This window comes from Ips typographus, linkage group LG6 (assembly GCF_016097725.1).
Source record: "Ips typographus isolate SLU linkage group LG6, UJ_Ityp_2.0, whole genome shotgun sequence".
NCBI classification, from domain to species: Eukaryota; Metazoa; Arthropoda; class Insecta; order Coleoptera; family Curculionidae; genus Ips; species Ips typographus.
In genome coordinates, this window is record NC_138427.1 from 8306682 (window position 1) to 8333762 (window position 27081).

Below are 27081 nucleotides of genomic sequence, written 5' to 3' on the forward strand. Positions count from 1 at the left end.
TGTCAAGCAAAGTGACGGCCTGTTCGTTTGGCAAGCCTTTACTACAGCATATCACGTGATTAAAGTACACACCGACGTTTGAAATGCATGTGATTGAGTTAATACTTGATCTATGTATATAAGCTGAATTTTAACCACTCTGACCATCTGACCTTACTGTTTTTGTAAAATAAAATAGTAAAATGGTTCAGTCCATAAATTAGATATAGCGAATATATGGTAACGTCGAGTAGTTCCAAAAAATACGGTTTTTTATTTGCGAAACAAACATTGCGGGCAATTTTAGGGTTGTTATATGATGCATTATGCAATGTTTGTAATGGCATGACAATCATCCAGGATTGCTCGATTAAGAAGAGATTTTCCTCAAAAAATAGGGATATTTTTTCTATGGGGTAATTTTTGGAAATATTTTTTTCGACGAATTTGTTCTGGGGGAAAAATTACTTACCAGTTAACTAACTGGGGGTCATATTAATTAATAATCATTCCTTAGGTTTCTTGAAAGTTAAGATAGCCATAATACTTGTTATTATTACTCCTTGAGGCTACCTTAAGTTTCAAGAAGTTATTATTAATATGACCCTGGGAAAACCACACCTTTTGAGTTTATAAGGAACACACTATACCTTCAAAATCTGTGAAAGAGAGTATACAAAAACAGTGTTAATTACAGACCATTTTTCTGAGTTATTAATGTTTGTGTTATAAAAACTCTATCTTGATAGCAAGCAGAAGTTTTGGGCTACATTTTGAACAGATCTCCTCACTGTCACAGGGACCAAGTTAGGAACTGTCAAATTATGACATATCTTCAGTTAAACTTCTTTACTTGCTCTATTTTCCGATCAATATCTCGGTTACTTATGATTTGAAAAAATGTGTAGAGATAAAAGAAAGCTGAAATCACGAGCTAAATTTTGACGTTTGAACGAGCTTCTTAGCTCCTATAGGGACCCAGTTAGGAGCTGTCAAAATATGATACCATTACTATTTCTAGTTTTCTAGTTCTAGTTTCACTGCTCTATTTCATGTCAAATATCTCAGTTATTTGTGATTTTTGAAGGACAGTTGTATGTAGGTAAAATAAAGCCAAAATCACGTGCTACATTTTGACGCTTGTACGAACAATCTAGCTGACATAGTAACCAAGTTAACACGCGTCAAATAAAGACACTTGGCACCTTAAAATAAACAGATGTAAACTGACAGTTTAGTAATTTTATGTTTTGATTGGAAAAATGGAGTTGACAGTTATGGCAACCCTGCAGTAATCTTAAAAATGTTGTGTCTAATAGCAAACTTAAAATTTCCATAATCGGAAAAAGCTCCATTAGGTGAAACAAAAAAAATAACATTGAGACACGTTTTGGTTAAGTAAGAATGACGTAAAAATCAGAAATGATTAGAAACAAAGAAAATTTGGTTTGAACTCTTTTAAAAACTATAATAAAAATCCAGAAATTTCAACGAACTCAAGGCGTATTAACTATTAACAACGGTTAAAGCTAAAAAATATCCCTATTACATTTACTCTTTATTAAGTTAAAAAGCTTCTAAGAAAAATACAAGATGATGGTATTTAGTTGCTCTATAATTTTAAATTTTGCTGGTTTTAACAGTTCCACGTGCCGAATTAACGAGAAAAGTTGTTTTCACAGAAAATATCTATTTTTCCAGGTATTGAGGCAAACTACTTTGCCCATAGTTTCGGAGCGACATCAAACCTTCCAGAGACAGTATTCCCACGTTCTGGACATGAGAACCGAAATAAAGTTCAGTATTTGCAGCCTAGACAAGAATTACAGCAACTCGAAAATTGGAATCATTCAAGTGACTATTTTCCTTTCATTTGGTTTGTTTTTATTTTGTAATTTGTTCGGTTCCAGCCTGAACTGTATCAAAAGGAAATGCTTCAAAGGCGTGCCTCGGCCCGGAGCGAAAACGAAGCCAAAATGGTCACTAACGGATTTCTTCATTTCGCACTCAAATACGACAAGGAATTGGAAGGTTTAGTCGTCAAGGTTCGTTTTTTCTTTATAGGTGCTTAAAAGAAAATTGATAGCCTGTTCTTTTTGTATAACTGTTCGTTTTTGTCTTTTTGAAATTCCAGTCGGTTTTCCAGTCGTTTTATCTCGGACGATTTACAACTTTATTAACCTAACCAACTCGGCGTTGGAAAGTTTAATAAAGGACATTATCTTGTGGGAGGAAATTTAGAAAAGCCTCGTTCTGAGAATCGATTCTTGACAATTATTGTTGTTTGCAAAGCGATTCTATATTTTTATATAGTTACTCTTGCAAATAAAGGCAAGAAAATCAAAGTTAGCAAAAAAAAATGATTTGGATAAAATACTGTAATCTGTACCAACCCTACAATTTGTTAAGCCAGTTGGGGGCATGTGGTTTGTAAATATTTCACAAAAGATTAATGTTTTATGAGCGAATTGGGGTCTCATATGAATATCATTACCACTAATGGTCTGTATGTAGCTACAATTTTACAGTTAAAAGAAACTTTAACATATTCTTCACAAACCATAGAATTTCTGTCCAATAATTGTGCCACTGAAGTTTGTAAAGGTCAAATAAACTAATTTCCAATTAAAATACTGAACCTTAAACTTAAATGAAGTACTGCACGTGTACAAGATGCAAATACAATAAGACAGTTTCAACCACAATCAAACAAGTCAAGTAATACCGGTAACTAATTTATAGTTACAAACGATAAGGAAATGGAGTTGTCTAATTATAGAACTATCAAAAAAGTATCGTTTGTTCTGAAATTATTGACTTGAAAGCCGGCAACGTTTTTTTAAAGAAAACATTTACTGGAGTGTACCTTTATATTTTACGGTGAGCCTTACTTTACGTATAATGGAGTTGCAAATGGAGTAATATATTTTATGGTTAGATTTTTATGGCTAACTTTACATTAATTATGGCCTTATAACCGCTGTTACAAATCTACATTTCTTACTTAACTTAAAAGGTAGGTAGTAGGTAAAATAAAGACCTGTTAATTATACCATTTTAAGTTTTCTCATTGTTTTTGCATGTTGTTTGAGTGGGTAAACGAATATAAAGCCGTAAACTTGGAGACAATATCCTGCTTATTTATAAACTGTCTCCAGATGTTTGAGGCCAGAGATCTTCCGATAAAGGACACTTTCGGCACGTGCGATCCCTACGTAAAACTCCACTTACTGCCCGACCGCAAAAAGAAATACCAAACAAAGGTTCACCGGAAAAGCTTAAACCCCGTGTTTAACGAAACGTTTATATTCAGGTAGGAAACAGAGCAAAAGTTCAAAAACCACAATTTGCATGCATTATTAAAACGGAGACCAAATCCAGCTGGAGGGAAAGAAATAAATGTGTCCCAAAAGTGCACTATGGTGATATATCAATGAAAGTTTATTTTTTCATATACAGTGTGACCAGCCAGGAACTTGAAGCCAGATACTTGCAGCTGTCGGTGTTTGATTTTGACAGATTTGCCAGGCACGATTTGATTGGCCACGTTACCGTAGATAATTTGACAGAAGTGGTGGAACACGGTCTGCAGGATTTCGAGTATACGATGCCCATACTTTGTCCTCCAGTGGTAAGTTTTAACGATTATATGTATTACAAATGTTTCGTGGCTGATACCATTCTCCAAAGCTACAGCAATAAGAAAACCTATAATTGTTCCATTATTCCATACAATGATAAACGTTGCGAGTATGGTAATAAGAAACTCAACTATACTTATGCCCATTTGCACAAAAATATCATTAGATAATACTTTACTAGAGTTTCCCTAATTTTTAGGTTACCCTAACATAAAATTCGTTTGCACCATATTTATTTCAACCCTACCTGATAGTGAACTTGAGCTCGTTGGCAAAATTGCATCTCTAGGTAAATATCTAGGAATATTTAACATGTCTAGTGACATTACTAGATTTGTGGAAACATCTCTGACATTGACAACTCTCAATTTTTCATTAAAATAAAAGACACGAGGAAAAGGCGTGTTAGCAGTTGATAAAGTATAGGAACTTCATTTGAAATATTAATTGATTAATTCAATATTATAATAAGTACTTGTAAGTACAATTTATCGATCATCTGGGTATTCTAATTGTTCTCCAATCTAATATTTGAAGAACTGTGGGTTTAGTGAGTATTAAACGACGGAAAATCGTCAAATTGTCCAGTTTGCACTTTATACGGAAAACCTTTTTCAAAGAAATCAAACATTTCTAAATCATCGTCAAACTCATCCATCATACTTCAAAAATAGTAAAATACTAATTTTACTGTTAATTTAAGAAATAATTTCCCAACAAACTAAATTTTTTTTTCACTGCTGACAGTTATTTTAAGGGAGTCGTTAGGGACGACCACCTAAAATGGGTGACACCTAAAGTTAGGGATCAAAATTAAGAGGTGAAACAGAAATAGGGCCCTACCTAACTTTCTTCTTAACCTAAGGCGTAGGGATCCCTAAAACCGGCTTGTGCAAACGGGCATTAATAACTCAATGTTTGAATTATTTGATATCAATATTGTACATGATTGAAATTAAAGAAGAATAAGTTGACAACCTTTGAACAATTATTAAACATTAAAAAGCAAATTATTACTGAGAAAGGAAATCATCTAAATATAGGCTAATAACATATAAAATTGATGTTTTAACGAGAATTTCAGCTTTTTCTATTCTAGCTAAACACTTTTATATACAATTTTATTTTCAATGCAAATTTATCTAAAAACAGCGCCCGGTATTTTAGTAGAGTGGATTTATGTAACTTTCTGATGGAATAATTGGAAACAACTCCTTTTTACATGTCAGTTTTTATAACCAAATTGAATAGCAAACTTTAATAATTGCCTTGTCAATTTTATTTAATGTAAATTTGCCTGAAATTCAACATTTATATTTGCAAAATAAATTTTTTCTTGAAAGGTTGGAGTGAAAAACAAAGCACACAGTTCTTATTAGAGAGCTTCAACAAATCCCCTGTGAATAAAAGCAGCTTTTCTATGTTTGTTGCCAGCTTGATATTAGAAAATTTCGATTTTCTTAAAATAGGAGTTACCAAAGTGGCTTGCACAGTGTTTCTGGGTTTGATAGGTGAATTAAAGTCCTCTTAGGATAGAGTTATTTTTAGAGCTGCTTTTAATATAACATCGCTCACTTTCCGGTTTCCGGGTAAATATAATCTTTTTTTACGCACCTTTTTAAAACAATCCGGAACTTCCGCTTGGTCTCCATTATTTCTACTTCTGCTGATTTAGTCTTTAGAGAGCTCGTGTCGTTTAGGTAGGGCACTAAAAATATTTGCTTTAGCGAGTAAAAGGAAAACAAACTGTCCGGCTTTGCGTTGGAAAAACGAAATTAACTTAGCGACTTTCCACCTTGATGAATTATCGATTTGAAACTGGCGTATGTGTGTGTGTGTATGTGTGTGTGCGAACTAGCAAAAACGAACGAAATTGAATTCGGTGTTAAATTTGCACGGTCCGATGCTTTCGAAGCTTTGATCTCACGATAACCGGCTGTAGAACCAATCAGCCCTTAAAAAACTATATTTCAGTGTATTTTTCTCCATTTTCAAATATATAGAGGTGTTTTACTTTTTTACAGTAGAGAGGAGTTCAAAAATTACCTGGTTTTGTTTCTGTGAAACGAAGCAAAAACACCTCTTTTCTACAGAAATTGAACCTCGATATTTTAAGGGCAAAAACCATACACAAAAAAATCTTTGTGTTATTTTTCCGATAGAAAAAGTGAGGTCGTTCAACGGATACTTTTTTTCCTCAAAAGGATTTCCAACTTTTTTGACCCAACGGGGCAGAATAAGTTTCCGGAGTTGTTTGAGAATGTATAGGCTCCCCTAACAAATCGCCGCTGGGATCTTACTGAGTTGACAACTATATTAAAAATTTAATTTTGGGATTATCCACTAACTTTTTTCAAAATTTATTACAGGACGAAGTAAATTTAGGTGAGTTGATGGTCTGTCTGTGTTTCCTGCCTAAAGCTGGACGTTTAACCATCACCATCATTAAGGGTCGCAACTTCAAAGCCATGGATATAACTGGAAAATCAGGTACTGCAAAAAAAAACCTCTACGGACAATTTGTATGCACCGTTAACCCTTACAGATCCGTACGTGAAAGTTTATCTGATTTGGAAAGGGAGGAAAATCAAGAAAAAGAAAACGACCGTTCGTTACAACACTTTATTTCCGGTCTTCAATGAGGCTCTGGTATTCGACGTCCCAGAAGAAAATATCCGGGAAGTCTGCCTTTTAGTAAAAATAATCGATTACGATCGGTAAGTGAATTATCGTCAAGCGTTTTCAATCAAACCGGCATATTAAAAAAGAAACACAAGACAAATCATAGAAAATTCTTTAATTTGTCCTCTAAAACTGATCGATATAGAATGAAGGTTATATTACTGGTTTAACATTTACATCGTAATTGATTTTAGGGTTGATCCCAAACAGAAATTTGCTTTTAACCACTAAAACAAAAACAGCTAGGATGGCACTGAATTTTAATAGAAACGTTTTAATTTTAAGCTACTCTATTGTATATAGAATTGGTCAGAACGAGATAATGGGATGTTTCACAATTGGTCCAAGTGACCCAGGCAAAGGTCGCGATCACTGGCTGGAAATGCTGGAAAATCCAAGAAAACCCATAGCGCAATGGTATCCTCTTCTGGAAACTGTGCCCATCGACCTTCACGGTCAGAAAGAGGCTCCCATGTTACTGAAATGTTTGAAGAGCAGGTGATGTAAATTTTTTATTATTCAGTTATCATTTTTATCACACGCTTTTAATAATATCGTAATTAAAGGATTTATTGTCCGTTTTCCAACCTATAACTATGGCCCGTAAAATCCAATAAGATATAAAAAGGAAATAAAACAGTCAAAGTGTTTTTATCGTTCTTTTTTTTTATTTGCCACCATTTCAGATATAACGTTCTTACTGTTGACGTTATTACTTATTCTTTCTGTTTTTCTTTGCGGTTTTCGCTTTGGGAAATAAACTGTAGCACAATTTCAGGTCTAATATGTACAAACAACACGTGTCACGTATTAAATCAGATATATCGACCTTATTATAATATCTAATAATTTTTTTCTAAGCTACTTTCAAGAGAATAATATGGTTTCTCCTTGCTATAGGTGAGACACAATCACATAACAAAACGAGAATAACGGCTGGCTGAATTGTTGGTGCTGAAAAACTGTTCTAAATGTGAAAACATACCGTTTTTAAGCGACTTCCGAGATAACGCGAACAAAGATCATATTACCATATTTTGCCAACTATCTGTAAAACTTTTATCCGTATTTTATAACTAATATTCTAAATCTCTTGTTGAAGGATATAAATATGATATGAAAACTGTTATGTAGAGTGTTTTAGACGCAGAGAGATATATATTATGTCGCATATTTTCTTACTTCTTAAGCGGAATATTAGATGTAAAAACCTCTTATATATTAGTGAAGAATTAGGTATGAATTATATATGTATAGCAAATAATTGGCACAATAATTATTGTTGTCAAAAATAGCTCATAAAGGTTGTGTACTTGGTGATTGTTAAGTGATTTATTATTGATTATGATAGTAACTATAAAGTGTTATAATATATTAACATATTTATGCAAACGTATTATATTGCAATATACTGCGACTTTTTCACTGCAAAAAATGTATAGTCAATTCTAATTAGTTACTTATGTATGAAAATGTTTCTAATCAATATCTAAAATTGTTATTCTCAGGCAAACTAATCATATCTTAAAAAAAAGGTATTGTTTATTGTAAAATTAAACTTTCCATTTTAGCACATATTTATGTATATCAACTTTACCAATATACAGTAATATTTTTATATCTTATGTAAAGTATGTACTTTCCTAACAAGCTTGTATTTAAGAAAATAATGTAAAGTTACAAAAGCATTCAAGGTATCTGTAATAAGGTGATGTAAACTGGTTGTACAAGTTGAAGTTCAATGAAAATTAAAAAAAAAATGATTTAACAATGTTTTTCATTAAACTGTTTTAAAGAGTTAATTAATAACTTTGATTTGACCATTACTGAGATTTTTGTATTTTTCTTACAAAAAAAGCACAAAACTGAATTGATTCACATATTATATAGTAAGACAATAAATTATATTCTCCCATGTATATGGTTTTGTATACAAATGGTTCTGAAACGCCATTTTGAGTAAAATTCATGTGTTACCTATATTTAAATTCAAACTTGTACAAGAACATTATCTTGTACTGAATGTACTATAATAATTATAAGACTTTCCTGTACTGAATTTGCATGAAATCTAATTCTACAGAAATAATGACTGCAATTACTATTAAGTGTTTTATGGTTACAATAAGGAAATTATATCATTAAAGTTAAACCTAAATGTCTAGTGTGCTCCACAAAATAAACATTTTTTAAGTTAATGTTGTTGTGTTTTATTAAAAACATACTACATGATGAAACACATTTAATATACAATAACTTACAAAAAAAAAGATCAATTTAAATCATTCAAAATACTGCTGTTCACCTCTCCAACTCATTTTGCAGCAGCCTTACTAGCCTGACGCCTTTTAACGTCCCAGTTAAACACTCTAGCCATATTCACTTCAGTTGTAGTGAATTGGTCTCTGCAATCAATAAAAATTAACCCAATTTCCTACTATTATTACCAGAAATCAACCTGAGGAAATCCAAATCATGATCCACATATCCCAAATTTCTTTCCGCAGCCGCGATGTTTTGTGTCAATAGTTTTCTTGCATCCTCCAAGGTGTATTCCAGCATCACATTAGCCCCAAGCCACAAACACACATTGTTGGTTGGAGGTACTTTTGCCTTAGCAAACACCTGCTCACTGAGCAGGAACTGCGTGTCAAACGGTTCTTTCTGATTCTCCAACCTCTCAATCATGGTAAGTGAACGCTTCAGCTCTGGAACTTGATTTTGGAGCCTTTTCTTTTTTGACAAAAGATTGTACTCCATAAATTTGTATTTGGCGTGCTGGCTGTCTAATTTTTTTAGCACTTCGTCTACGCTACTATTGTTTTCCGGCCTAGACATGTACGAGTCCACATCGTCCTGGAAAAAGCAAAGATAATGAATTGGGGCTCCCAAATGTTTTCAGTGTTAGGGGGTTACTTACGACAAACTCTGCTTCTGGAATACCGGCGTACGATTTTTTATCCCCCAAAGTTAAGGTTTCTTTGTCGGTTTCCATGGTGTAACTTAATAGTTTTCAGTTATATCCAAAAATGTACACAGTTTGTGCATTTAGCACACTCCTTTTCTTTTGGTGGTTTTTTTAATTTTAGACAGTTTTTCTAACCTCAATTTTTGAGAAATGTGTTCTTAGGGAAGAAAGGAAGAGTTTTCAATTCTACCCGGAAAAAGTTTCTGTCCTTGTTATTGCTTGGTTAAATAAAGATAGATAATAGACAGATTTAAAATTTGACAGCGTGATAGTGCTCTACTGTCAAACAGCTGATTTGAGTTTGTTTACTATTTTGAGCTTTCCTCTGGTTCTAACTAGAACAATCTTCAAACAGAAACAGATAATTTCCTTTGAATCCGTGGATAGCCGATTGTTGTAAAATAACTCAATAGTCTCAGGTGCTATAACTATTTTATTTATTTTTTGTGACTGGTGGAAAAAAATCTAAACTTGCATCATGTCTTACATGTTAGCACATTTACACAATGGATGGCAGGTAGACCAGGCCATTCTGTCTGAAGAGGATCGAGTAGTAGTAAGTACTTATTACTTATTAGTATTTATTTTGTACAGTTTTATTCAAAATTGATTTGTAGGTAATTCGTTTTGGTCATGATTGGGACCCATGCTGTATGAAAATGGATGAGGTTCTCTATAGCATTGCCGAAAAAGTAAAAAACTTTGCCGTTATTTATTTGGTTGATATCACTGAAGTTCCAGATTTTAATAAAATGTAAGTTCTTACCTTTGGGTTTCAGTCAAAAGTACTAGGTAATTAAATTTGTTTCAGGTATGAGTTGTATGATCCATGCACAGTAATGTTCTTCTTTAGAAACAAACACATTATGATTGATTTGGGTACAGGAAATAATAATAAAATTAATTGGCCTTTAGAAGACAAGCAGGAAATGATTGATATTGTTGAAACTGTCTACAGGGGAGCTAGAAAAGGTAGAGGTCTTGTGGTTTCTCCTAAAGATTACTCCACAAAGTACAGATACTAAACTCTTTAATTTTTAATGTACAGTGGTTAATTGTAGCCAATTTAACTTTAAATTTTATATTAAAATAAGAAACATTAAAAATTATTTAAGTATTATCTGAAGTCATACTTTCACTTTCTGTGTTTGTGCTGGTAGGTTCTGTAGAATCTGGAACCAACTGGATCAAGTCCCTAGACTCAAATGTGTGTTTAACTAAAAATAAATTCACTTTAGAAAATGTTTTTATTAAAAATCCATATCTTACCAGGGTCAATGTTTTGCAAATCAAATACAGTAAAGTTGTTTGACTTTTTGTCACCCCCAACAGCAATTACAAAAGGTGAGTCAGGGCAAAGCTCCAAACAGTGAATGTTACCCATTTTAAACTCCCTTTCATTAACCAAACTATAAATTATACAAGTATAATAAAAAGGAAGAAAAAATGTTTGCTAATATTTACCGTGGTATGTCTTCTCCAATAAAATCCCATGTTTTGACAGTTTCATCTGGGGATGCTGTGACCAATAAACCAGGACACTGTCCACTTATAGCCAAACCTGTAACTTCCTTTTCATGTGCTTCTAAACTCCAAAGTTTCCCTGCAATTCAACAAAGTTAAAAAGCAACTGTGTAACTTGTTAATAATAAATAATTTACCTTTCCGACAATCAAAACATTCAATCAGGCCTGTACTAGTTCCAGCTAGGAAAGCAAAAGGCTGTAAAGGGTTCCACAGCAAACGCTCCGCCTCGCCGCCTAGTTGCCAAGTTTGGTGATTGTCCGGGGTTCGGCAGTCGAACACCCGTGCGGTGTTGTCACATCCTCCAGCCAGCAGAGTTTGTCCCTCAAACTTGTGCCACTCCAAGCACTGCACTTTTTCATCAAAAGCTTTGATTGTTGTGCTTGGAACTTGATTTTCCATGTCCCACAAAATGATCGTTCGATCGACAGAGCCGCTGGCGATAATATGCTCATATGTTTTGTTCCAAGCTGTGCAAACTTAAATGAGTTAATTTGTCAAGAAAACAACGAATTTAGGGTACCTAAAGCAAGAACTGCGTCCCTATGACCCAAAGCTTTGCGTTTCTTTTTAGTGCTTGCAAGCCTACCCAATTTGAATGCAGGTTCAATACAATTTATGACATCAATATCCCAAACCTAGAATATGTCAGAACATGTTTTAAAATTTACATTTTTGTTCTAGTAAGAGTCAAGTAATGAAAAACCCTGATAGCAACAAAATAGTTTAATGTTACTACAGCACAAATATTATTGTGCAAATTACCTGAATAACAGGAGACATAGAACCAACAGCACAATAATTTCCTTTAGGCTGTTTTGGCTCATAATTCAACCATTCTAAACACAGAGGAAAAGCTGGCAGTAACAGATCATGATGTACATAAAATGACTCCTCCTCTTCATTATACACTAAAACAACTCATTCAGTCAAGTTTACACCATTTTGCCTTTCAGACCTAATATACCATGAACCTCCAATATACTGGCATCTCCCTCCACATGTCCAACCAAAATTAGATTATCTGAAGGTTTGATAAGGTCATCTTCTTTTTCCGAGTCATCAGATTCTGAAAAATGATCTTCAGCCTCAGCAGGTAATTCAGCTAAAGTGTGAATGCCCAGAGCTTCTGCTGTTTGTGTACCTTCTGATTACAAAATCCTTAAATTATACTATAGTTATCTGGATTAAATTAACATTATATTTACCATCATTGTCATAATCTGCAAAATTAAACTCATCACCAGTTGAAGGCTGTCCTTCCATAGGAGCGTCTTCATTCTGTTCTTCAGAGTTGCTGGTTGCACTTAAATTTGTGGACTGCTAATTTAGTGAATGTGTTAAAATGTCTAAAAAGCTACATACCCAAGTCTTTGTTTGGTTTCATTAATGATTTGTACTAATTCATTTTTGGACAGTTGCACCTGGAGCAAAACATACAACTAATTATTTATCTACTTAGTGTGGTTATACACTTTTTAAATACTTGTTAGCAAGTTTTGTGACTAGTTTAGAAACAGAAAATTTAAACAAATTTGTTACTTTACCCTTGCAGGATTTGTATTTGCCACTCCACGTTTCACCCATTTTATACAAGGAATAAAATTAACTTTGCTTTCCGTGTCAGTTTCGTCTTGCATTGTCTCAGCAGAGTATAAATTGTGTTTTTCCTTGTTGAATTTACTTAAAGTTTTAAAGAAAACTCACACAGTAGTACACACGTGTTCTGAGGTTATGTTGCTCTTAACTTAACCTATAGTAGTTCTAATAAACCACAACTTAATCAGAGTCACGTGTTACCCTTATCTCTGCGGTTAAGAGTGTCACGTGACAGAATGTTAAAGTTGGTCTTTGATGGAAATCAATAATTCCAAATGAAATGGTAATAACAAAATTTGATTTTCAATTTCAAACTAATCTGAGCTGAACAGTGAGCATTATTTGACCAGGATCATTAAAACTTTACCAACGTTCTTATCAACATTTACTTACAAAACATCTACAATTAACAATCTAAACTAACATTACACTTTCAAATGTTCTGGTATTTCCTGAACTTCCACCTAAAATAGTCTCAAAGTGGTAACTAAAACTATTCAGATATACTAAAACTTACTTTAGTGGCTTTAAGAGATACTCCTTCTGGCAAGTTTCGTTCCACATACTCAAGCAAAGTATCAGCTGTAGATCCAGTCAATTTATTATACTGAACAAATGAAAAGTAGGTTCTCTTTTCATATTGCACGCGATGTTTCTTGTAAATGTGCACTGACTTTAACACTGTATACCGTTCATGTAAAGGTTTTCTTAAGCTCCAACTACAAGTAAAATGTAAACTTTTTTAGTTTCCCAGTTTGGTTTTAACTTACGACTTGGATTCAACACCTAAATGAGTACCAGCAGTAGTGGCAAATTTACAAAAACTTTTCAAAATCGCTGGTTCGTAGCAACGTGCCTCTAGTTCTAAGGTTTTGATTAACTTGTCCACCTCTTGCGGTGGCTCTTGGGCTGTTTTAGGGGCTTCTTGAATAGATGAAAAGTTTCTTTGAAGTGTTGGTTTGGTAATTAGTCTTCTAGCAATATTCTACAAATACAGTCAAAATGGAAATTGTGCGTTATATATTGCCTTAAGAGTGACTTACCATTTTAAAACTGATTAGTTTGCAGGGAAAATAATTTTAACAAAATTTGTAAAAATATTGCAAATAAACGGATTGTTAGGTTAAGAATTACTTCAAAACTACTTAATTCTCTTCTGTTCTTCTTTTTTATACTGGAGCCATCTCAGTAATTTTCAGTTTTTCCTGCCCAGAGTTAATTATAAATAACTGATAATGTTCTAACGTTATTATAATTTTGTTAATGTCTCTTAAATTAATTTAACAATAAATATTTCAAACATGACAAATAAAAAATATTATTTATTTTCTTTTTTTTTATTACTTAATTAAGACAATAAATTGTACATCTTAAAGTAATCAATTTAATTTATTTACTTTCACTAGGGTACTAGTATCACAATATACATAGTAGGTATAGGCATGAATAAAACAATATAATAATACACAAAAAAAAATGGAAATCCATTTCCTAAAATGATTTTTACATCCAAAGGATACTAAAAACAATCCAAAGAGCAAAAAGTTTTTAATTATGTACCTACTTGTTTTATTTTTCCCCAAAAAAGGCAAGCACTACACTGGATCATTTATTGTCATTTTTGAGCGTTTGTAAACGCAACCAGTCACAAAAAGTAGTTTTACAACCTTATAGTAAAAATTGGAAAAATTCTAAAGTATAGGAAGATTCATTTTGCCACCATGTCAATTAGCTAACAAAAAACATATAAGTACTCGAAATTAAGGCTGGGAGATTCAAGGTATCGACTAATTTAATAAAATACGATAGTAAAAATTCCACTCACGACTTCTCCCCTTTCTTGCTTCTCTTTGAAAAATTAAACAGTTTCCGCTTCTTCTTTTTCACTTCGATGTCTTCAATCAACGAAGAGTCTGTTGAACAAACATCATCTTCGATAGAAATCGCTTTTTTAGGTAGCACGTGCACTTCCTGGGTTGCAGAGGGACGTTTGGTGGCGTCTAAAGTACCCTCAGACGCTGACGCTTTCGGTTTGAGAAACTCGTCCAGGTTGATATCTTGAGTTAAAGATCGGGCGAAAGTTTTTGTGGTCGGTTTCACGCTGATGTTTGATTGGCTGGCCGATTTCGAGTGATTTGACGTAGGGCTGACCGATGGTAGTTTTGGTAACAGATCTTCTGGGAATGACCTAGGGAAGAGGTTTTGTCGAGTTGTATGTAAAGTTAAAGAAAATAACTCACGTTCCGCCAATTTGAAAAGAGAAATCCTGATTTTTAGACTCATTGGCATTTTCGTCTTGTTTCCCATTCTCGCTTCCAGAGGTCTCATCCTCATTTAGAGAGGCCATGTGTTGGATAGGAAGTTCAGGGTATGACCCAACTGTGGAAAATTACTATAATTACTCTATTGTGAACTCAAAGTGAAAGACAATTTATTAATTATTAATAATATTTCCTGATTGCAGCTGTTGGGTTAACTAACTTAGACATCTATAATTACATTAAAAATTAATCACTTCTCCTATACCCTATAAAAACTAGGAGTGATTGAAGACACTTACACAAGCAAAAAATATGTACCACACAATAATATACCAGGATTTGCATCTGCATTTCCATTTAAAATCTGTTTATACCATTCATTGTAAAAATTGTACTTCTTCCAGGGAGAAATGGTCTAAATCCAGTAATTGTATTCACTTTAGCACACATAAATCTTATAAAAATATAACTTATGTGGTGTGTAGGTTTAGAACAACCTAACAGTCGGTTTCAAAAGACCAAAAAGCGACTTTCCACCAATATGTACAACTTGTCATAATTAAAGCAAGCATTTCCCAATCACAAGTTTTTCCACAGAACCAATACAAGCACCATTACCGATAGGCAACAAGCAAAACATAAAAAAAGAAATGGAAAACGAGACAAAGACAAAACATTACTTGAGTTTATTTATTGGGCTGAACACAAGATAAATTCGCATTATTTACTGAGAGTCAATATAAAATACATGTAAATATGCAGTCTCGAATTTAGACCAATTAAGTTGTTTAAACAAAACGGTGACGACATTGAGAGTATCGGCAAACAATGTTTTATTGCGCGTTTTCAATACCTTGAGACAGAAATGGTCGAAAATAGGTTGACTTTATAAGGAAATCTTCAAACTGGTTTGTTTTTATGTTAAGGTTGGTTGATTTTCAATTTAAAAATGAAATCTATTATTGCTGTATTATCTTGTTGTTCAATATGATCCGAGGAACGAAAATAAAATTACCCTTTACTGGCCAACTAAATAAATATATTTGTACAACCCAATAGACTATCTACAAAACAACTACATGGCTACTTTACTACTAGACATTAAATATCGTCTGGTTAATATGGAAAGTCTGGGGTTTAAGAGAAAGCAGGGCCATGCGGATCACAGTTAGGGCGAAAGGAGTATCGAGTTCGAAAATTGCTTTCGAATAGCGAGGCTAAATTGGTAGAGTTCATATTACATTAAATTACTATTTTTAAGCATATTACAGTGACAGTTACCCTTTTAAGCCAGAAGCTGTATTCATTTAAAGCGATCAAAGGAAAAAAAATATAAATATTACTGAAGCCCACTGACACAATATACAACAAAAAAAAACAAATCAAAACGGTCACTCAGTATCGTCGTCGTAAGACATTTGCTTACCTAAACCGTATACGGAACCATTGTCGTCGTTGACGTCAAGATCGTCCATGCTGTTCATGCGCACTACAACAAATATTACCAAATTGTACCTACCAGATGCAAACAAAAAAAGACTCACCACCAAATCCGTTAAGTCGCTCTTGCTTTTTGTACAAAACAGACTCGAGGGTCTGCAGTCCTATATTATTAGTAATGGAAAAGCCGCACAGCAGCTCAATTTGACGCCATCTGTGCGTCCGTTCTTGTAACTCGTAAGTCACCTCATTGAGGGCGCTGCGCGCTTCTACTATAGATCTGTCCACATCATCTATGGATTTGCCGTGCGTGGACACGAACGCTCCCACTAAACTGGAGCGCTTTTTTCTTAGTTTCTCGCACTAAAGATGCAAAATTATTAATAATATTAAATCCTAGTACCACTTAGGGTCGGTATTTCCATCTGCTAATAACTATTTGGCCACTAAAGTGTATTCCAAAGATTAATTGTCGAATAAATTCCGTCCCTATTTCATTGCAAATTTATTTGATGGATTGAAATTCAAAAAAATGTCTTGTCATTGTCAGATGAGTTTGATTTGTCATTCCTTCCAATCTATTTGAAGAAGCAGAAGGAAAATATTTCGTGACCAAAAATGGAAATAAGAAGCAAGAAAGGTCAGCAATAGTAGATTGTGATTAGGTGTTTCTGGGTCCGCCTTATAAAGTAGCCAATAACTATTTGACTACTAAAGTGTATCCCAAAGATTAGTTATCGAATAAATTGTATCTGTATTTCAAGGGAAGTTTATTTGTCAAATTGTTATTTGGTAAATTGGTATTAAAAAGGAGGTTTTGTCATTGTCAGATTAGTCTGAATTGATATTTTTTCGGAATTTCTGGCGGTTAATTAAGCCCTCCAAAGACAATCTATTTGAAAAATTAATATACTCGTCTTTCGTGATCATAAAATGGAAAAACCAAATAATGCACTAACTTGCAAGTTCAATGCAAACTTTGTATGCAATAAGAAAATCAAACAAACCAATCAATTTAGAAAACTTTGAAATTTTATAAAACGGTTATGTATATGCAATTTAAGTTTCTGTTGTGAGTAAACAAATATACATAGATACTTGTAAAGGGAACTAATTGGTTTTGTAATTTTACTTTTACTGGCTTTCCCAGCACCTAATTGATTTCTTCAAAATCTCCTACAGTAAGGTAATACCTATATACATCCAGATGCATATAACAGAAAGGTTGTTAAAGTTTCTATTTCAATTACTCATTTTTGATTTAAAGATTCAAACCGAATGAGCAAGACGCATAAACCGCTTTTCATTTTCTGGGCGCACATATGCTTGCTTATCCCTATATTAGCTACTTGATGTATCAAATAAAAATTCTTCAAATAAACTGCTTTATTCCTCAAATAAATCGTATTCCACGTTTGATATATACAACTAAGTTTTATTTGTATAATGTATTTATAGGAAAGTTTATTGGCAGATGAAAATACAGGCTCTTAATGTGACAAATAAAAAAACCTTCAAATAAACTGGGTTATTGGTTGAATAAAGTATGTTTGGCCATTGATATACCCAACTAAGTTTTATTTATCTAACATATTTACAAGGAAGTTAATTAGCAGATGGAAATATTTGTGAAAGTGTTAGTCAGCCTTTGTTTAGTCACCTGGTGAAAAATTCTGCTCAGCTGATGCTATGAAGAGCAATGAATCTTTAGACTGACAATTCTGGCAATATAAAATTCTTAACAATTTTCTATAGTCTATTTAAAAACTACAAGGAGCAAATGAAGAAGCCTGACATACACAAGCAGAAGTTACCAAAAAAAAATCCCCAGATTTTATTTAGGGGTTTTGGTGACATTTGCAGTTGATGTTTAGGTTAGATAAATAAAAGGCGTATTTTGGCGGCAGTATTAACCTGAGTATTAAGCTGTAGTAACATAGGCCATCTTTTTTCATTAGAATGAGTTAAAATGAGACAGGCAATGTAAACACTCCAGTAAACACTGACGCCAAAATACGTCTCAAGTTATATTGCCAGTGTATAAAAATAAGAACTCGTTAATTTAGAGTTTTATTGAAAGTTTAACTAACAAACATAAAAGTTGAATGCTAAGCTTGAATTTCCAATCTCATTACCACTTCAGTTATTTTTGATACAATATATACGGTTTTAATATTTGTTTGTACACATCTTTTCTGCAGGATACAAATGGTCTAAATCCAATTGCCTTATTACTTTTGGTGATAAAGATATTCAAGTGGTGTAATATCGAAAATAACTTTTTTGTGATATCAATACACTGCTAAACGAGTTTATACAGACTGAAACACAACTTTAAACGACTCTGATGCATGAATAAGCTTTAGGAAGCTAAAGAAACAGATTGACAGTGATTAACCTGAAAATTCAAATGGTGTTTTTTTGACATAAACTGTTTGATTTCTGCTGTGTAAATCAAACCGCCAACCAGCCAATCACATTTGACCACTATTGCCAACCTAATTCCCGATCTATCCTCCTAGTTTTTAAGTAGACTATAATTAACACCAAAATGAGCAATATAGACACCAATTTAATTTTGTTCCTAATTTAAAGCTGTAAAGTCATAAAAATTATATGTCAGACAGTAAAGACTTGATAACAACGATCATTTGCACTGAACCTTATACAGAATCATACAGATAATACAAAATTGATTAAATTGTACCAAAACTGTTTATAAAAAAAGTGAATGAAAATATGAACTTACGGCTTCTCTGGCCTGCTGCAACTGTTTCTCGGCCGATACTTTTTTCTTGTCAAAGCTCTTCTGTTCTAATTCATAAGTGAGCTGCAGCCATTGTTGTAAACCGGGCGGCACGCCGTAACAGGTGCTTTTAAAGGCCGCCTGGGTAAGTTCGCCAATCTGCGCCTTCAACGATTTAATCTCCTCCTTGTAATGAGTGATGTCGCTCTCCGAATAAGCGCTGGTCAAACTAGCCATGTCACCGCGCGAATCCTGCAGCAATCGCTCCAAGTTCTGTTTTTCGCTAATTGCCGCGACCTCGGACTGTTTGGCCTCCTCCAGTTGCTTCTGCAACTTTTCCAAGGCCTGCTCGGAAGTTTGCAGGCTGTCCATGTCGCGATTCATCCGGTTCAGGTGGTTTTTAAACTTTTTGTTTTGCTGATAGGCGAGCCAGCCGCCCAATAGCACCACCACGCCGGAAAGTACTAAGGTCACGTCTTTCCACGTAATTCCATCTGAAAATCGAAAAGTCGCGTGAGCTTTTAGTACTGGAAAGTTGCCTTAAAAACAATAACGGTACCGTCACAGAAAATCATCCTCAAACAGTAATAAACAAGATTAGCGACCGCATTTGATTGTTTGACTGCCCATCGGCTGTAAACATTTAATTACCTGTATGTGGCATCCCACACATTATTATTAAATTGATGACAATGAATCAGTTTACCTTTTGGCGGTCCGAAGAGAACAACGTCCATGGCCTTGAGTGAGATTTTCTGCCTGTGAATGGGATCCTTTATACCCAGGATGCCCAAATAGTTACCATTGTTCACCGCCAACCTAAACATTTTCCTCATTTTATATCAAAGTGGGAAACATCTTTAATTCAGTATTCTAGTGATTATAAAACATAATGTGCAATTATTGGTTATTAGTGTAAATTGAAATTTTAGTTATTCTCATGTGGTCTACAGAATAGTTTGCTTTTAAATTTAGTGCCATTTTTCAATTGGAGCAAAAGTGAGTATAGTAAAGTATTGAATCATTTGTAAGGTAAAAAATCTTAAGTAGAAAGTCCCTACAAACTTATTTATATAAACTAAGATAACTTTTTGCTGTTCTGATGCTACTTGAATTATATGAAGCAAAAATAGAATATTTCAATTTGTCTCCAAATGTGTACAAGTTTATACCAAGAAAGTTATTCTTCTATTCATTAATTTCACAGTTTCTAAATTTGCTTTTTTCCAAAATTATTAATAAAAACCCAGCCACATAGAAATATGCAACTTAATTAGGTAGTATTTCAAATAAAACTGCAACTAAATTTCTGGAAAGTTTCAATACCAATGTTATATCCCTCTAATTCTTATTGAATTAAACTGAAAACACCACTTGCAAATAAACAGAAAAATCACACTCTTACCTTGTCCTGTCAGAGTAAATAAAAATATAATTAACTGTTATAAATGATTAACAAACTCTGTAAATTGTGTATATTGCAACTAAGTAACCACTTATTTATCAGTAAACTTAAACAACAGTAATTAAAATGAATGGCACTTACCTGGGTAAATTAGCTCCCTTAACTTTATTCAACAGAAAATTAGGAACATATTGTGGTAAATGGACATTATTAACAAGCCACTCAGTGGTTTGCTCAATGGTCCAATTATGCACCTCAGACTTGAGCCAGGCCTCCCACAACTCTTTAACTGAGATGTGCATGTCATTGTCTTTGTGGAAGGCCTTCTGGCGCTTTTCAGAGCCTGAATTATATTTCAGCTCCTCTTTCAAGAACTAGCAAAGCAAAAACAATGTATTAAACTGGACTGCAAGTGTAGCAATAAACACAATGTTGGGGAAAATCCATAAAAACTTGTTTGTAAACATTTTTTACTGAAGGTCAATTGAAAAGTCCAATTTTTTGGTACTTACATCATCAGACTCTGAAAAGTCTATATTGCCATCAGCATCATCATCTAATTGCTTGTGTAAAGTGACGATCGCTTCCAAACCGTGTTTGTCACTTGCTGCCATGGAAAGGCAGGGAAAATCATCATAACTGCAACTATCGAATGCGTGTAACTGGGCTGAAATTAATGAATTGGGGGTGTAAGTTTAAGGGGTTGAAAACCATAAGCGGGACATACTCTCTGTAAACAAATGCATGTCACTAGAAGAAAGCGTTTTTTGAACAGGAGGTATTTTGGGTCCACCACCGCTGGCCTCGGCCTGTCCGATTTGACTCGCACGAATACTTTTTTTGCAAAGATGGAACACCAATAAATAAATAAAAGTTTTATAAACCATTTTGGGGTATTGCACTGCGAAAACTCGAGACATTAAATAAAGAATTCACATCATTTTTTTAAACAGAACGTTTGGTGTTGAGTTGATAAACTTTAAAATTTTATTGACAATCAGTATCAGATATGATGACATTTTTTAAGGACGTCGCGTCGTAAGCAATAACATTTGTCACTGTCATTGTCAGCTGTTCATGACATTACGTAAAATTGAACATACTTTTCTTCTTCTCTACAAAACAAAACCCAACTTTTTAGTTTTTATACAAAAACTTCAAAAAGTAATTATTCAATAAGAAAAAGCAACTAAACCAAAGAAATACTAAATTATTACTTATTAATTATTTTAGATAATACTAAATAATACAGGAAGTGTTGTGTCTCTGTTATTTATTTACCATACAAATTTTATTTTTAAAGAGAAGTGAGCTACAATTTTGATCATAACCTTACATTTTTATCAGGTGATGTGATAGGTTGAAGGTCATTCCACAAATCCCCACTCTTGTTTGTGATTGTGAGTTTGTGTTTATTTTGAATTTTGAATTTCATTTTTCATTAGGTTCGCTGTTCGTTATTGCTTCTGGTTGTGGATACACTTTAATGTTGATAAAAATCCCAGCCTTTATGTTTATTGTTAGTATTTTAATTCAAGTGGTTGATTCAGTCAGCTGATTGTGGTAACAATTTAAAAAATCAATTCCTTTGTTCCAGGATTAATTAGTGTTCTGAAGCCCGGTCTTTAAGCAAAAATGGCTTCCCTGCCAATTTTCTTTGTTATTTGTTTGGCTATCTCCGTCCATGGTGATTTGGTAAGGTAAGTAATTTAATTTCAGTTATTTTTGGGATGTGTTGATGCTCCTTGGGGCTTCTTGGTAAACATAAAATTTGACAGGGAGTGCAACTTTAAGTTATCACCTATTTCAGAGTACCCCTCTCAAAGCATGCCTCTCCAAGAAACACCCTTAGAGCAGTTGGAACTCATGTTCAGCAAGTGCGCTTAAGGTACACTGGTTCTAGCCCCATTCCAGAACCTCTTTCCAATTACCTGGATGTAAGTAGCATACCTAGTCTATAGGAAAATTTCTAAAGCCAGTCTCAGTCGTTTTCAAATCATAACTAAGCAATTTAATAACTGATGACCTATTTATAGGCACAATACTATGGTGCAATTTCTCTTGGCTCTCCTGCACAAAAATTTACTGTGGTATTTGATACTGGATCTTCAAATCTTTGGGTCCCATCCAAGCAATGCCATCTCACCAATATTGCTTGCTGTAAGTACATATTAAACAAAAAACACTTTATTGACATTTAATTATGGTTTTTTGGTATTAAAGTGCTCCACAATAAATATGACTCATCCAAATCATCAAGTTATAAGAAAAATGGTACTGAATTTAAAATCACTTATGGGTCTGGAAGCCTTTCTGGCTACTTATCCACTGATATTGTTGGGGTAAACTTCATTAAATATGATTTGGAAGACAAAAATGGAATAAAACAAATTTTAGTTGGGATCAGTTAATGTGAAAGATCAAACTTTTGCTGAAGCAATAAGTGAACCTGGATTAGCTTTTGTGGCTGCTAAGTTTGATGGTATTTTGGGTTTGGCTTATCCTAGAATCTCAGTTGATGGGGTTGTCCCTGTTTTCAATAACATGGTCAACCAAGGCTTGATTTCACAACCAGTGTTCAGTTTTTACCTCAACAGGTAAGTTTTTTTGCATATTTATATTTATTAATGGTTGAATAAGTATTTTTCCTATTCAGTTGAAGGATAAAAGTGTTGTTTCTAGAATGTTTAACATATTAGCCAATGTTTGAAAAGACAATCTTTTAAGGCCAAAGGACAAGCTTAATCACTAGTGATAACTGTAACTGCTTTATTTATTAATAATGTTTACTAGTCACTTTAATAATGATTAAATTATGTTGCTAGATGAAGGAAGGAAATTCCTTGGAAGTTTTTATTTTTCAGTTAGTTTTAGACACTTATGTAAAGTCTTTAGTAACTAAACATGACATTTTGGAAACTTTGTTATTCTTTTTTTCTTTACATTCTGTTAAGTGTATTTATATAAATTATTAGTAGCTTTATGCAAGCAGCAAATAACTTGAACAATCTATTAACAAAAAAATATAAACTGTCCTTTTTTACCAGGAATCCAGATGGCAAAGTGGGTGGTGAATTGATACTGGGCGGATCTGATCCCAACTACTATACTGGTGACTTTACTTATCTGCCCGTCGATCGTCAAGCCTACTGGCAATTCAAAATGGATGGCGTTAAAGTGGGTGGCAAATCCTTCTGCAAAAATGGCTGTGAAGCTATTGCTGACACTGGTAAGACTGATATTCTGACTAAACCTTTCTATAAAGAATTTTCATGTTTGTACAGGTACTAGTTTGATTGCTGGACCAGTTGAAGAAATGAAAACAATTAACGAAGCTATCGGAGCTACTCCGCTTGTCGGAGGCGAATATACAGTTGACTGCAGCTTAATTCCTAATTTGCCTACCATTGACTTTGTGCTGGGAGGACAAACATTCACTTTGGAAGGCAAAGACTACATTTTAAGGGTAAGTAATTCTATGATTACAAAGAGTTGCACCAATAAGATATTTGTACAGGTAAGCCAAATGGGCCAAACTCTATGCTTGTCTGGATTTATGGGAATTGACATTCCTCCACCGAACGGACCTCTATGGATATTAGGTGACGTCTTTATCGGTAAATACTACACGGAATTCGATGCTGGAAATAACCGAGTCGGTTTTGCTCTCACTAAAACCACCTAAAGATGACAGCTTTGTTGATAAGTTTATAGGTAGTTTTAGTAATTGCTTGTGTTAGTTCTACAGTTCTCTCTGTTCTCTTAGTTTAGTTTACTTTATGAAACTTTCGTGATTATTGTGATACCCGTAACATAATAAAGATGAAAGAAGGTATAATTATAGTTTGATTTTTTCCCAAATTTCTAAGCTGCAAAACCTTTTTATTGCTTTCCTTATTTCAAATCGAAAGAGATTTATAGCGGCAGATATGAGAAGTAATTGTCTTATGCACTTGACATACTATACAGAGTGTTTAAGATAAAAATGCGCTGCATAGAAATCCCGGAAACTAGAGAGATCCTTATCTTGGGCACTGTATAAAATATTGACTTATTAAAGGTACTTTAAGTGAAAAAACTTTTAATTGATAATTTTAGAGTTTTTTTAGTGATCTTATCGCAAGTGCATAGCGCAAAATTTTCCAGTATTAACTTTTGACACAATTTTGTATTAAAGTTCAAGTAGAAAAGTAAATAATATTTATAAAAAAAAATGAGTTGTGCTTATACAGGTTTGAAAATATCAAAATTTTCCATAAGATAGGAAATTAATGGTAATAAAGAAAAGAGGCATACCTGTAGACACAGTGTCCGGAAATAAAAGATCTCAAAGAAAAACCGTAAAACTACTCATGAAGAATAAAAATTATTGTATTATAAAAGTATGCAAAAATACTTCATAAAGAGACATTTTTGACAAATAGCAATTCCAACACTTATTTGAGACACGTTGTACTGGTGTTCTACTCTCTGAACTCTATTGAATACATACTTGGAGATAAATCTGTAAGTGGTATGCGTTCTATAGAAAATCAAACACTTCAGCGCCATTCGTTCAGTTCTCTCCTAAAGGCAAACTAAAAAGTATGGCGCTCAGAACAGTTCTGGTTGTTTTTTCATTGGCTGTTGTAATCACCTGTGACAACCTCTTTAGGTAAGTTAGCCTGCACGCAATAAAAGAATGGTATCTTTTAATAAAAATGTTTCTTATATTCATTACAGAGTTCCACTTCAGAAAAACGAAACCCCGAGAACGACTATTAAAAAATTGGAAACCCACGTTCAATCATTGCAAAACCGATATACTGACACCAGTAATGGAACTGCTGAACCTCTCTCCAACTACTTAGATGTAAGTTTAATTTAAAAACATACAGACAATTTAAAACGTTATTTTATTTCACAGGCTCAATACTTTGGTGAAATTACCGTTGGAACTCCACCACAAAACTTTAACGTCATATTCGATACTGGTTCATCCAATTTGTGGATTCCGTCAAGCAAATGTTCACTTAGCATCGCTTGCTGTAAATAGGAGTTACCAGGCAAATTCATTTAGTAAAGGCAATTTTTCTAGGGACGCATCAGCAATACGAGTCGGATAAATCATGCACTTACAAAGAAAATGGTACTACATTCGAAATCGAGTACGGTTCTGGAAGTTTGTCGGGGTTCTTGTCTGTCGACTCTGTGGGAGTAAGTTAGTTAGCAACACACCTTTTAAATGTAGTGAAAATTTAATTGTCTTTAGATAGGTTCTCTGACAGTATTAGACCAAACCTTTGCCGAAGCCACTAGCGAGCCAGGTCTAGCGTTTGCAATTGGAAAATTTGATGGTATTTTGGGTTTAGCTTACCCCAGCATAGCAGTAGACGGTGTCACCCCAGTATTCTACAATATGATCGAGCAAAAACTGGTAGAAGAGGAAGTTTTCAGTTTCTACCTCAACAGGTTAATCTCTCTTTAAAACTCGGTTACAAATATTCATAAATCATACTACATCATAGAGACGAGGACGGTAACGTGGGAGGAGAGATTATTTTTGGAGGTTCCGACCCCAACTATTACGAAGGAGAATTCACTTACGTGGACGTTGACCGTCAGGCCTATTGGCAGTTCAAAGTAAATGGAATATCGGTGGGATCTAGTGAATTTTGTGAGGGTGGCTGCAAAATGATTGCTGATACTGGTAGTTTTTTTTAAGGAGAAGTGAAACCCTGCTGATTTTTGCTAATTTGATTAAGGTACCAGCCTAATTACTGGACCTTCTGTTGAAATTGCAGCCCTGAACAGTGCCATAGGAGCCACTTTCAACATAGCAGGGGAATATTTTATAAGTTGCGACAAAATTGCTGATCTGCCTCCTATTAACTTTACTATTGGAGGCAAATCTTTCACTTTGGAAGGCTCAGACTACATTATAGAGGTAACAAATGTTAACTACTCACAGTCTTGTAAACTCCAGTGAATTTCTATGCAGGTTGACACCGGTTTGGGGATTTCAGAGTGCATTTCTGGATTTATGGCATTGGACGTTTCCGAACCCGCCGGTCCCTTGTGGATCTTGGGAGATGTGTTTATTGGAAAATACTATACAGAGTTTGATGTCAAAAATAACAGAGTTGGTTTTGCTCTTTCCAAAAATTAGGCCAGTTTTTGTGAGCATTTTAAAATTGTAAAGACTTGATGGTTTTAACTGTTTAAGTTTTGACACCCCGTTTCCCAAAACTCAACTTCATAAAACACGTATACGAATTTTCTATGTGATTTTGGTTCACGTATACCAAAGAAATCCACGCTTCAATTAATACAATGGGCAGATGGTGTATTTACAATACAAATGATATTAATGCATATAGTTTGTATTTAAAATACAAATGAACATTTTTCCTAATTTCTACCAACTTTCTGCAATGTTGTCAAATAGTCGTTTTCTGTAATGTTGCTAAACTAAATTTTTTTCTAATTTATTACCAAATTTTTGTAACGTGGCCAAAATAACATTAATTATTCTTAATTTCCACATTTTTGCAATGTTGCTGTGGACTTTTTCTCTAATAGTAATTTCTGTCCACATTTTTGGAATATTGACTAACTGACACTTTTCCTCATTCATCACTTGTGCAAAGTTACCATCTCTTAGCAATTTTGTCAAATAGCCAATCTTTAGGTTGTACCACAGAGAGAAATGGGCTTCAAATTGAATATTTAGGCCTCTATGAAAAACAGTATTTTCTAGAAAAACTCTGTTTTGGCGCTTTCACTCACCCGATTTACTGGACAAGTCTTTGTGTTATTAGTTGTAATATATTACTTTTACTCTTTCAAATTAAAGG

At 33.9% G+C, this 27081-nt stretch overlaps 8 protein-coding genes and 1 long non-coding RNA gene across 12 annotated transcripts in view; 4 read left to right on the forward strand and 5 right to left on the reverse strand.

The window, feature by feature from the left end:
- The window catches only part of LOC145730659 (synaptotagmin-10-like), a 31457-nt gene extending 23384 nt beyond the window's left edge, over window positions 1-8073 (forward strand). For both annotated transcript variants that reach the window (XM_081981986.1, XM_081981988.1), the window contains exons 4-11: window positions 1681-1833; window positions 1890-2024; window positions 3138-3292; window positions 3439-3610; window positions 5990-6110; window positions 6166-6337; window positions 6606-6800; window positions 7203-8073. In XM_081981986.1, coding sequence (XP_081838112.1) covers window positions 1681-1833; window positions 1890-2024; window positions 3138-3292; window positions 3439-3610; window positions 5990-6110; window positions 6166-6337; window positions 6606-6800; window positions 7203-7206 — 1107 coding nt within the window. In that variant the 3' untranslated portion in view covers window positions 7207-8073. The remainder of the gene's footprint in view (window positions 1-1680; window positions 1834-1889; window positions 2025-3137; window positions 3293-3438; window positions 3611-5989; window positions 6111-6165; window positions 6338-6605; window positions 6801-7202) is intronic.
- LOC145730669 (uncharacterized) lies at window positions 3403-5767 on the reverse strand. Its single transcript, XR_014178654.1, has 2 exons — window positions 5235-5767; window positions 3403-3669 (listed from the first exon to the last, which is right to left on the reverse strand). It is a non-coding gene; the product is annotated as an uncharacterized LOC145730669 (long non-coding RNA).
- A 456-nt stretch (window positions 8074-8529) lies between the features above and the next one.
- mgr (prefoldin subunit mgr) lies at window positions 8530-9392 on the reverse strand. The gene is made up of 3 exons (XM_081981994.1): window positions 9223-9392; window positions 8761-9158; window positions 8530-8707 (listed from the first exon to the last, which is right to left on the reverse strand). Exons 1-3 carry the CDS (start codon window positions 9295-9297, stop codon window positions 8617-8619), a joined length of 564 nt encoding a protein of 187 aa, XP_081838120.1. The 5' UTR covers window positions 9298-9392; the 3' UTR covers window positions 8530-8616.
- A 160-nt stretch (window positions 9393-9552) lies between these two features.
- Window positions 9553-10396, forward strand: Dim1 (thioredoxin-like protein Dim1). Its single transcript, XM_081981998.1, has 3 exons — window positions 9553-9826; window positions 9888-10024; window positions 10082-10396. The coding sequence occupies exons 1-3, from the start codon at window positions 9749-9751 to the stop codon at window positions 10293-10295; spliced, it is 429 nt and encodes a 142-aa protein (XP_081838124.1). The 5' UTR covers window positions 9553-9748; the 3' UTR covers window positions 10296-10396.
- Window positions 10284-12544, reverse strand: nclb (PWP1 homolog no child left behind). The gene is made up of 10 exons (XM_081981989.1): window positions 12342-12544; window positions 12160-12218; window positions 12003-12100; window positions 11762-11941; window positions 11560-11705; window positions 11318-11432; window positions 10932-11264; window positions 10735-10873; window positions 10540-10679; window positions 10284-10487 (listed from the first exon to the last, which is right to left on the reverse strand). The coding sequence occupies exons 1-10, from the start codon at window positions 12432-12434 to the stop codon at window positions 10381-10383; spliced, it is 1410 nt and encodes a 469-aa protein (XP_081838115.1). The 5' UTR covers window positions 12435-12544; the 3' UTR covers window positions 10284-10380.
- A 221-nt stretch (window positions 12545-12765) lies between these two features.
- mRpS10 (mitochondrial ribosomal protein S10) lies at window positions 12766-13574 on the reverse strand. The gene is made up of 4 exons (XM_081981996.1): window positions 13437-13574; window positions 13164-13378; window positions 12911-13112; window positions 12766-12857 (listed from the first exon to the last, which is right to left on the reverse strand). Exons 1-4 carry the CDS (start codon window positions 13437-13439, stop codon window positions 12819-12821), a joined length of 459 nt encoding a protein of 152 aa, XP_081838122.1. The 5' UTR covers window positions 13440-13574; the 3' UTR covers window positions 12766-12818.
- Window positions 13575-13763: 189 nt separating this feature from the next.
- Window positions 13764-21297, reverse strand: Stim (stromal interaction molecule). 2 transcript variants are annotated; one of them, XM_081981984.1, is made up of 9 exons: window positions 20973-21295; window positions 20758-20912; window positions 20387-20619; window positions 19547-19659; window positions 18844-19334; window positions 16199-16457; window positions 16081-16143; window positions 14634-14772; window positions 13764-14581 (listed from the first exon to the last, which is right to left on the reverse strand). In XM_081981984.1, the coding sequence occupies exons 1-9, from the start codon at window positions 21163-21165 to the stop codon at window positions 14215-14217; spliced, it is 2013 nt and encodes a 670-aa protein (XP_081838110.1). In that variant the 5' UTR covers window positions 21166-21295; the 3' UTR covers window positions 13764-14214. The 2 variants fall into 2 exon arrangements, with proteins under 2 accessions (XP_081838110.1, XP_081838111.1); XM_081981985.1 differs by lacking the exons at window positions 13764-14581; window positions 14634-14772 and adding an exon at window positions 15672-15871 and having other exon boundaries at window positions 20973-21297.
- Window positions 21298-21601: 304 nt separating this feature from the next.
- Window positions 21602-24083, forward strand: LOC145730662 (lysosomal aspartic protease-like). 2 transcript variants are annotated; one of them, XM_081981991.1, is made up of 9 exons: window positions 21602-21764; window positions 21843-21945; window positions 22056-22182; window positions 22282-22405; window positions 22469-22587; window positions 22643-22842; window positions 23293-23474; window positions 23530-23711; window positions 23763-24083. In XM_081981991.1, exons 2-9 carry the CDS (start codon window positions 21881-21883, stop codon window positions 23928-23930), a joined length of 1167 nt encoding a protein of 388 aa, XP_081838117.1. In that variant the 5' UTR covers window positions 21602-21764; window positions 21843-21880; the 3' UTR covers window positions 23931-24083. The 2 variants fall into 2 exon arrangements, with proteins under 2 accessions (XP_081838117.1, XP_081838118.1); XM_081981992.1 differs by having other exon boundaries at window positions 21616-21645.
- A 656-nt stretch (window positions 24084-24739) lies between these two features.
- Window positions 24740-27079, forward strand: LOC145730661 (lysosomal aspartic protease-like). The gene is made up of 8 exons (XM_081981990.1): window positions 24740-24899; window positions 24968-25097; window positions 25152-25272; window positions 25323-25441; window positions 25497-25696; window positions 25753-25934; window positions 25990-26171; window positions 26226-27079. Exons 1-8 carry the CDS (start codon window positions 24832-24834, stop codon window positions 26391-26393), a joined length of 1170 nt encoding a protein of 389 aa, XP_081838116.1. The 5' UTR covers window positions 24740-24831; the 3' UTR covers window positions 26394-27079.
- The last annotated feature ends 2 nt before the right edge of the window (window positions 27080-27081 follow it).